At 50.2% G+C, this 10,176-nt stretch overlaps 1 protein-coding gene across 1 annotated transcript in view; it reads left to right on the forward strand.

Annotated features, from left to right (window-relative positions):
- The first annotated feature begins 2,526 nt into the window (after positions 1-2,526).
- The window catches only part of PMVK (phosphomevalonate kinase), a 10,134-nt gene continuing 2,484 nt past the window's right edge, over positions 2,527-10,176 (forward strand). Inside the window, exons 1-3 of the mRNA XM_007457985.1 lie at positions 2,527-2,699; positions 4,857-4,920; positions 7,588-7,740. Coding sequence (XP_007458047.1) covers positions 2,605-2,699; positions 4,857-4,920; positions 7,588-7,740 — 312 coding nt within the window. The 5' untranslated portion in view covers positions 2,527-2,604. The remainder of the gene's footprint in view (positions 2,700-4,856; positions 4,921-7,587; positions 7,741-10,176) is intronic.

Here is a 10,176-nt window from a genome sequence, read left to right on the forward strand (position 1 = left end):
TGGGCTGACCACTAGGATAGTGAAATCACTGAGAATGTCGATGGGAACCGGGTGGACAAGAAGACAAGGCGCCAGTGGCTGAGTCTCAGTACATGAGAACGAGCATCAGGATTGGTGGTTGTCAACACTGAAGAGGGGAAAAGGGTAGCTCAGCCAGGTGGTATGAGTCTTAGAGAAGCCAGAGTTTTCCAAGAAGCAGAGGAGGAATGGTCTGGAAGCTGAAATGGGGCGAGAGGGAGATGACAGACACCAAGTTTATGTATGCTGAGGTCTGAGGGCTGGGGGAGAATAAGAGGCCTCCACTGGGAGGGTAATAGGGGACAGTGAGGTTCAGTTGAGGCAGGGAGCAGGAGAGAGCTACTGAGAAGAGGCTGGGGTGTGGGGGATGTTTTCTGATCACTGGGAATTCCAGGGGGCTTTATTCTAGGAGGGGTGAGGGAAGGGGTGGGGTGTGGGGAAGGGGTGGGGTGTAGTTTGGTCAGGTGAGGGAAGAGACTCTGGGAGTTCTGACTTCTTAGTGATGACTCAGGAAAGCAGGAGGGTGAGTGCAGTTAATCCTTCCTAGTCTCTGCTGGCAGAGGTGGGATTGGTGCTTTCAGTGGAGTCCCAAATAAATGCTTGTTGAAGGTGAGCTGGGAAATCTGATCCTGTGTTGGAGTATAAACTTTGAAATCACACAATGCTCAGAATAAATAACTCCATATCTGGATGACACGAGAATATACAAAGCATTTTTATTGTATTTTATCATTTTTTTCCTCATTTCCTTCTTATTGTAACCCTGTGAGGTGGCTACATTCCTGCGAAGTGTCAGAGCCGGGATTACAACTCCATGCTGCCTTCTAAGTGCATGGATATGTACAGTGCTTTCAGAGTTACAAGAAAAAAGACCTTCCTGAAGTCCATTCTTTGTGCACCTGACCATTGACCATTCTACTTTCCTTAGCTTCTCCTGTGCCATCTTTTCAATATTCAGAGAATTAATGTTTTTTCCCAAAGAAAACCTCACTTATCTTGATATGATAGCTTGTAAAATGGAGGCAGTAATGGGTTGCAGGCTCTGTCTTGACAAGCTCAGAGAGATACAGGGCAGCGAGTCATAGCTAAAGATGACTCCACTTACTTAACTGGGACTAGCTGTCAGCTGCTGTGGGCAGAAGTGGGAATTCAGGGAAGAGGCAGATCACCACCACTTATTTTTGCCCCTTGAACTCCTGGCTGAGAGCTAGACTCCAGATAAAACTAGGTAATCTCAACAAACAAAGAACCAAAAAACCAAAACCAAAAAAAAAAAAAAAACCCAACTAGGTAATCTCGTCCACGGGTGGCTTCAAAGTCCCTTTTAAACCTATTCTGTTGATGTCATTCCAAGCTCTCGCTTCAGAAAACCTTTGGAAAGGAGGCTGAGGCTAGAAAAGCTATGTGAATCTTCTCTCTGGGCTTAAAGGTCGAACTGTAGTGGCCTCTCCAATTACAAAACCCGTTTAACGAAAAAATAACTCGTTTGTCTAAGCCCCTCCCCAGCATGACGTCACCAGACACACCCCTCGAGTCCTCGCCTCATTTCATATCCAGAAAGACCTATTTTCCCTGTGGGGCATATACGGATTTGCTTTAGCACATGCATTAAAATGCACAAACAGGCAGTTTTGAAAACTTTCTCAACATGAACACGTTTATTCTTTTTTTTTCATGTTTGTAGGGTTGTGTGGAAGGCAATGTGAGGTTCACTTAGAAAATTTTAAGACGTCACCCCCCCCCCTCGGAGGGAAAATAGTTGCGTTCAATTCCCGCCCCCCCCCCCACGTGTCACGCGTGTCGGCTAAGAAGGCGGGACCGTGACGTCAGAGTCTGGGCGGGTTGGACGGTTCCAAATGAGTTCTGGTAGGGGAGCTTCTTCAGGCTAGAAGGCTGCCCTAGGAAGTAACCTTCTTTCTCTCCATAATCCATTTGTGCAGGCTTTAATTTAAAGGCACGGAAGCACGTGTGCGGGCTGACAGTCCTCTCCACGGCCATGAAGAAGACGGGGGCGGAACCCCTCCTTGTTGCCACTCCACCGAGTGGCCGCGTCCATTCTGGGCCCGGTGGCCTGATTTAAGGGGGTAGGGAAAAGTGTCAGTTTTAGGGATCTCAAAGGGTGGCGGCCCCATGGCCCCGCTGGGAGGCGCCCCGCGGCTGGTGCTGCTGTTCAGCGGGAAGAGGAAATCCGGGAAGGACTTCGTGACCGAGGCGCTGCAGAGCAGGTGTCCGCGGGGCGGGGAAGGGGGAGGACCGGGGCGACCAAGAAGGCGGCCGTGACGTCAGAGTCTGGGCGGGTTGGACGGTTCCAAATGAGTTCTGGTAGGGGAGCTTCTTCAGGCTAGAAGGCTGCCCTAGGAAGTAACCTTCTTTCTCTCCATAATCCATTTGTGCAGGCTTTAATTTAAAGGCACGGAAGCACGTGTGCGGGCTGACAGTCCTCTCCACGGCCATGAAGAAGACGGGGGCGGAACCCCTCCTTGTTGCCACTCCACCGAGTGGCCGCGTCCATTCTGGGCCCGGTGGCCTGATTTAAGGGGGTAGGGAAAAGTGTCAGTTTTAGGGATCTCAAAGGGTGGCGGCCCCATGGCCCCGCTGGGAGGCGCCCCGCGGCTGGTGCTGCTGTTCAGCGGGAAGAGGAAATCCGGGAAGGACTTCGTGACCGAGGCGCTGCAGAGCAGGTGTCCGCGGGGCGGGGAAGGGGGAGGACCGGGGCGACCCCGAATCACGTGACACGAGGGGTATGTTGGGGTGTGATGGAGTGAGCTTTGGAGTTGAGGTCCTCGGGTTGCAGGGCAAAAGGAGCGCTGGGCGGCGAGAAGTGAAGGACTGTCACCGTCACGTAAAACAGCAGTCTGCACACGCCCGCCTCAAAGAACCAGGCGGCCACCTCTCCGAAGACTGTAAGCTATAGGTCTCTCCAAGAAGCGTTAGTAACAGTTACTACCAAGGCACTTTTTATACATCATTCTTAATCCTCCAGACAGTGTTGCGAGGTGATGGTTACAGAAAAGGAAACTGAGTCACAGATAAAGGATTTGCCTCAGACCACACCTCAGTTATATCAGACTTCAAAGACGAATCCTTGCCCAACATACCACCTAATCGCTGCGGTTTACTGAGCCTTTATTGTGTTGTCACACAGTGTTGTTAGGTACTGCGTGGTATTATTAATCAGTATCTCCATTTCACAGATGAAGAAACTGAGACTCTGAAAAGTTAAAAACAAACAAACAACAAACAAACAAAAACCCAAACCCAAACTTGTCAGAAACACAAAGGAATGGGTTCCAAGGAATGGGTTCTTTTTGCTTTACCTCACTGCTTCTCCTAATAATACCTTTTGCTCAGGTTTTCTCCCAAAGCAAGGTGTTCTGTGTGGGAGCATTTTTGTTGGGCTAGGAGAGCACAGAAGCCTGAGAACGTGGAGTGGGGCTCCTCTCCTCTTGAAAGCCAGTGTGGTGAGGGTAACAGGAGGCTGCTTTGGGGCACCATGGGGGTTCTAAGAGGTTGCAGAAAAGCCCAGGGCAGAATTTGCCACCCTAATCCTTCACCACTAAGTATCTACCACCTTTTCCTAAGTAACATTTCTTCTTACCACCCAACACATAAATCAATTCGCGATCAGAAGCACAGGCTCTGGAATTAGACTGCTGGGATTCAAATCCTGACTCAACTACTTATTCGAGTGTGATCTTGTACAAGTTTCTTTTCTTTTCTTTAAAATAAATACATTTATTTATTTATTTTTGGCTCTGTTGGGTCTCCGTTGCTGCGCACGGGCTTTCTCTAGTTGTGGCGAGCGGGGGTTACTCTTCGTTGTGGTGCACGGGCTTCTCATTGCGGTGGCTTCTCTGGTTGCAGAGCATGGGCTCTAGGTGCGTGGGCTTCAGTAGTTGTGGCACACGGGCTCAGTAGTTGTGGCATGTGGGATCTAGAGTGCAGGCTCAGTAGTTGTGGCGTACGGGGCTTAGTTGCCCCACGGCATGTGGGATCTTCCCGGACCAGGGCTCGAACCCATGTCCCCTGCATTGGCAGGCGGATTCTTAACCACTGTGCCACCAGGGAAGCCTGTACAAGTTTCTCATGTGAAAGTTTTGTCATCTGTGAGATGGAGATAATAATAGGGTGATTGTGAGGATTAAATGAGATAACGCACATGAAGGGCTTGGAACAATTCTCGGCATTTAGTAAAGGCATAGGAACTAAATGTTGGCTTTTATATTTATTTTACCCATATTGGCTTTGTTACTTGCAACGGTGCTTTGGGTAAGTCAGTTTTCCTCACTCAACCCCAGTTTCCTCATCTGAAACATGGAAATAGGAACATCTATCTCACCATGTCAGTGTTTAAGTGAATCTGTAAGCATCTCAAGGTCAGGGCAGAAATCATGTATCTTATTCACATTCATATCACCTGGATCCAAATATAGAACCCAACAAATGGTTGGCTGAGTAAATTGAACAACTGAATGAATGAGTTATTTATGTGTGGTGACCAGGTCAGTTGAGACTGAGATACCCCTCCCTGGCTGTGAGAGAACTAGTTCAGGGGCCCAGCAGTAACTGAATCCAGCCAGAATATTGCCAGGATGTTCACACTATAATTATGCTTTTATTTGTTTTCCCTGTTAGTTTCAGGGCTCTTTCACATTCGAGTTTCATAATAATCCTGTGGGAGACAGAAAAGAAATTGTTATCCCCATTTTACAGATGAGGAAATCAGGGAAGTTGAGACCTGACAAAGTTATATAGATGCCAGTAGCAGAAATGGGGCTTCACTGTTCTGGGGCCTGGAAGCTTTAGGTTAACGGGGTTCGGATCTCCCTGTCTCACAGACTTGGAGCTGACGTGTGTGCTGTCCTCCGGCTCTCCGGTCCACTCAAGGAGCAGTATGCTCAGGTAGGTGGTGGTTCTGTGGCATCTGGTGGGTTGGAAGAAGCCAGCTCCTGAGCTTTGGTTGCTGTGCTGTTGCTTGAGTCACTAGCAGCATCTCTCTGACTCCTTTTGGCAGGGTGGCAGACGGCTCTCCGCTTTCTATAAGTGGACCTTTTGGGGGCATCTTCTGTTTAAGTTTCTTTCCCATTGGCCTTACTCACTTCAGGCCACCTCCCTAGAGCGTGTTCAGGAAAGTGTGTCCAGAAAAGGCTGTAGACGCAAGTTGGCAGCCATGATGCCGTGTTATTGGTAAGGGTCTGTCCCCTTATTCAAAAAGTATGACACACATCACCCCCCTCCCCCACATTAAAGCTGGCCTGCAACAACCCTTGGAATTCTCCCCTTAGAAATTTAATCACATGACAAAAGCAAGATGTAGAACAGTGTATAGAGAATGCTGCATCTGTATAAAAATGGGGAAAATTGTAAATATATTTGCTCATATACTTAGCCATTCAACAAATATTTATGGGGTGCATTCAGCACCGTTCTAGGTGCTTGGGATGTATAAAAGCCTGGGCAGGATACATAAGAGACTGGACCATTGGCTGCCTCCAGGGAAGGGACCTACATGGCTGGGGAACAGAGGAGGGAGAGAGATTTTTCCCTGTAAACGATGTTTACCTTTTGAATTTTGAACCATGTAGATTAAAAAAAAATAGGACTGCAAAAAATAAATAGGAACTCTCAGGATCTTAGAGTTCAGAAAGGGAGCCTGGAGGGTGGGATTAGCTCCACACACAATAAAGAGCCTGATCTTCGCTTACATTTCTGTCCTTGACCTCTAGGTGCACCCTTCCAGGGACCTGTGCTCATGGCCCCTTGGTCAGTTGGCCTGAGACTGAACTTCTGGGTCCACACAAAATGAATTTGTCCCCTCCTTCCATATGACAGCCCCACCTCCATGGGAAGCATTCTCCTGTACCATCGGGTCTTCTCCCACCACCTAAACAGACCCATTTGTAGGATGGCAGCCTGGGGGATCCTGGGAATAACAGATTCAGTGGTTTTCAATTTTTTTTTTTTTTTAGTGGGAACCTTTCCCAAATGAAATTGGATGCAGAAATTCCTTGTATCCAGTAGATAGACTGGGAGCGACTCTGAGTGGAGCGGAGGCACTCAGCCTTCCCCAGTGGGGCTTGGGCACCTCCAAACCCCAGGGCTCAGAGGAGCAGTTTGAAAACCACTGATCTGCTTCCAAACTTCCCAAATTAGGCCCCACTCCAGACCAGTGAGCCAGGCTGGAGCGTGGGGTAAGGTGAGTGGGCAGGAGTTTGCATTTCTAAAACCCCAGTAGGAGACGGATAGGCCAGCCTGCGCCCGCTGTTTTTAAGTCCAGCACCACTTCATCCATTACTCCCATTTGAAAACAAATTCAAAATGACATGTTAATGCATTGATTTTTTAAGTTGCAATGGGGAATATAATTGACAAGCAGACCATAATGCTCCTGGTGGCTAATCTTCCCCTGTGGTAAAGAGTACATGGCAGGGCTTCCCTGGTGGTGCAGTGGTTAAGAATCTGCCTGCCAATGCAGGAGACATGGGTTCGAGTTCTGGTCTGGGAAGATCCCACATGCCGCGGAGCAACTAAGCCCGTGTGCAACAGCTACTGAGCCTGTGCTCTAGAGCCCATGAGCCACAACGGCTGAGCTCACGTGCCACAACTACTGAAGTCCATGCGCCTACAGCCCGTGCACCGCAACGAAGAGAAGCCCCCGCTCGCCGCAACTAGAGAAAGCAGCCAAAAAAAAAAAAAGTACATGGCAAAGTAGTTTATAGTTTATAAATGGGAGATGGCTGCTGGCCCCACTTGGAATAGGGTGCAGGTAGGTGACTTGACTTGCTGGGTCACGGCCCCTTCAGTTTGTACATGAAGAAACTGAGTCTTTCGGGAGAGGGTCTTGCTGCAGTGAATGCCAGGGGAGCTGAAACCTGAACTGAGTGATGTTTTTCAGACCCCCTCCCATCCTTGGGCCCACTGGATGGACCCTCCTGCTTGTCAGTGTCCCTGGAGAAGAGAAGGCTGGGTCTGGAAGGGTTCCCTCGGGTAGTCAGAATAGCTCCTCCTGCTCCAGGGGTCCAGGAGTGCCCAGAGCCAAATGTAGTGATGCTGATGCAGCAAAGGTGGCAGGAATTTGGGGATGAGGAAGGGGGTGAGGGGAAGGGGCGAGAGACAGGGAAGCCAAGTCTCCTGGGCTTTGGGATGGGGACAAACGATCCCAGAGGGGTTGTGGAAGGACACAGAATGTGATGTTTTCAGATTTTCCACTTTAGTTGAAGACTAAGCCTGTGCCCAAGGGAGGTAAACTAATTTCAGGTTTAGTTTAAGCCAGAGATAATTGGGAAGGTAAAACTGTTGCAAAAGAGAAAACCACATCACACATTTAAAGACAAACTGAAACAATCTCTGGATTATCCCAAGGTGTTTCTTCCATCTGCCAGTGTTTGGGAGTTCTTAGTTTCAAGGGCCCATTCCCCTGCAGGCCTCTGGCCTGGCAGCAACCTCACGAGTCCTTGCGGCAGCCCTCAGGGAGGGCAGGTGAGGGGAGGGGTGGCCCTCCCTCTGTTTTAGGGAAGACCTAAGTGAGGTTGAGAGGGTGGTGGCATAAACAGAATGTGCTTTGGGCAGGAGCACGGCTTAGACTTCCAGAGACTCCTGGATGCCAGCACCTACAAGGAGCCCTTTCGGAGGGACATGATCCGCTGGGGGGAGGAGAAGCGCCAGGCCGACCCAGGCTTCTTCTGCAGGAAGATCGTGGAGGGCGTCTCCCAGCCCGTCTGGGTAAGTGGGCTCTATGGCAGCATTAGGAAAATCTGTTTCCCCAGCCCTCTGCCTCTCCCCAGACATATCTCACATGTGTCCATTTCTCTCTCCCCACAGCCAGCCCCTGGTCCAAGCCCCTGCTGTCTCTCACCCAGACAGTCGTAGCAGCCCTCACACTGGTGCCTGCTTCGGCTCTTGTTCCTTGTGATCCATTCATCACACAGCAGCCAGAGTGACCTTTTAAAAACATCAACCAAGTCATGTTTAGAACCCTTTGTCCCACTGTTTTGACGGACAAAATCAAAATCTGTAATGTGAACTTCTGGGCCTTGAATGATTGGGTCCTGCTGCCCTTTTAGCCTCCTTACTCCTTAAGCCGCAGCAACATTGGCCTTCTCTCTGTTCCTCAAATAAATCAAACCCCTTCTGGAATCAAGGCCTCTGCCCATGTCCTTCTACCTGCCCGGACTGCCCTTTCTATCTCTCTTCACCTGGTTAGCTCCAGCTCAGCTCCCATGACACCTCTACAGGGAAGACTTCCCTGATGCCCAGGTCTTAACTGGCACTCCTGGTCAGGTGCTCCCATAGCACCTTACCCTTTTCCTTCCTCATTCATTCTGGCAGCCAGTAGTATCTTCCTTTTTTTTTTTTTTTTTTTTTTTTTGGTCCATGTGGGCCTCTCACTGTTGTGGCCTCTCCCGTTGCGGGGCACAGGCTCCGGATGCACAGGCTCAGCGGCCATGGCTCACGGGCCCAGCCGCTCCGCGGCATGTGGGATCTTCCCGGACCGGGGCACGAACCCATGTCTCCTGCATTGGCAGGCGGACTCTCAACCACTACGCCACCAGGGAAGCCCCCAGTAGTATCTTCTTGTAGCAGGACTGGTTCCAGGTGATTTGGGGTTACATCATGTGAAAATCTGATGAAGTCCCTGCTCTCAGGGTACTTACATTATAGCTGGGGGCAGAGGGAAAATATAGAATATGTCAGGTAGAGATAAATACTAAGGGACAAAATAAAGCAGGCCAGAATGCTGAGGAGGGCTGGGTTGCTGCTTTATTAAGGGTATCAGGAAGGTCTCACTGATGTGATGACGTTTGAGCGGGACCTGAAGGAAGTAAGGGAGTGACCCAGATGGGTTTTTGTGGGTGAAGCGTGAGTGGCAGGAGGTGAGGTCAGATCATGCAGATTCTCTGGAAGAGCCTGGGGTTTCTCTGAGTGAGATGGGGACTCACTGGAGGGTTTGGAGCAGAGGAGAGGCATGGTCTGCTCTAAGGTTTAGAAAGCTCTCCCTGGCTGCTGCGGGAGGGCAAGAATGGAAGCAGAGAGGCCAGGCAGAGGATCTTTCCACAAGACAGCAACATGGCCGTGGCTCGGCTCGGGGTGGTGGTGGAGTGGAGAGAAGGGGCGGATTCTGCACAGATTTTGAGGATAGAACCAATAGGATTTCCCGATATGATGGCTCTGGGGTGGAAGGGCAGGAGACACATCCAAGGGTTTTGTTCTGAGTAGCTAGACAGATGGAGTTGTGATTTTCTGAGACAGGGACGGTGTGGAGGAACAGGTTTGGGGAGAAAATCAGGAGTTCAGTTTCAGAGTGGTAAGGTAGAGATGCTTGTTGATATGCGCTGTGATTACATGGTAATTAGTGAAGCTGCATCTTTAGAGTCTGTCTCTCCCACCAGACAGTGAGCTTCCTGAGGGCAAGCACCAGGTCTGTTGTGCTCACCACTCTATCCCCAGTGCCTAGCACAGTGCCCGGCACACAGTAGGTGTTTGACATAGTACTTGTTTAAGAGCTGGGTGAATGAACATGTCCGCAGCATGGACAAAAACAGCTGACCTCTTTATTCGCTTATTCATTCGTTCATTGACCATGTGCTCCTGAGTGCTCCTTATGTGTCAGATGGTGCTAAGGGCCAGGGATAGAGCAGTGAATGGAGACACAGTCCTTCCCCTCATGGAGCTGACTCTACCGAGTGCAGATCAGGCAATAAACACACAAACAGATAAATAGTGACGGTTTCATGAATACTTAGTGCTCAGAGAAAAATAAAAAGCATATAAGAATTGAAAGGGACAGGAAGGAAGCCAGGATGGTAGGGACAGCCTCTCCGAGGAGGTGATATTTGAGCAGAAACCTCCATGAAGCAAGGGAGCCTCCCTCATGATTATCTCGGCAGAGGGAGTAGGATGTGCAAAGGCCCTCAGGAGGAGACCCGATTGGTATGTTTAAGAAACAGCAAAGGGCTTCCCTGGTGGCGCGGTGGTTGGGGGTCCGCCTGCCGATGCGGGGGACGCGGGTTCGTGCCCCGGTCAGGGAGGATCCCACATGTCGCGGAGCGGCTGGCCCCGTGAGCCGTGGCTGCTGGGCCTGCGCGTCCGGAGCCTGTGCTCCGCGACGGGAGAGGCCGCAGCGGTGGGAGGCCCGCGTACTGCAAAAAAAAAAAAAAA

Source organism: Lipotes vexillifer, unplaced genomic scaffold, assembly GCF_000442215.2.
Source record: "Lipotes vexillifer unplaced genomic scaffold, Lipotes_vexillifer_v1.1 scaffold238, whole genome shotgun sequence".
NCBI lineage: Eukaryota > Metazoa > Chordata > Mammalia > Artiodactyla > Lipotidae > Lipotes > Lipotes vexillifer.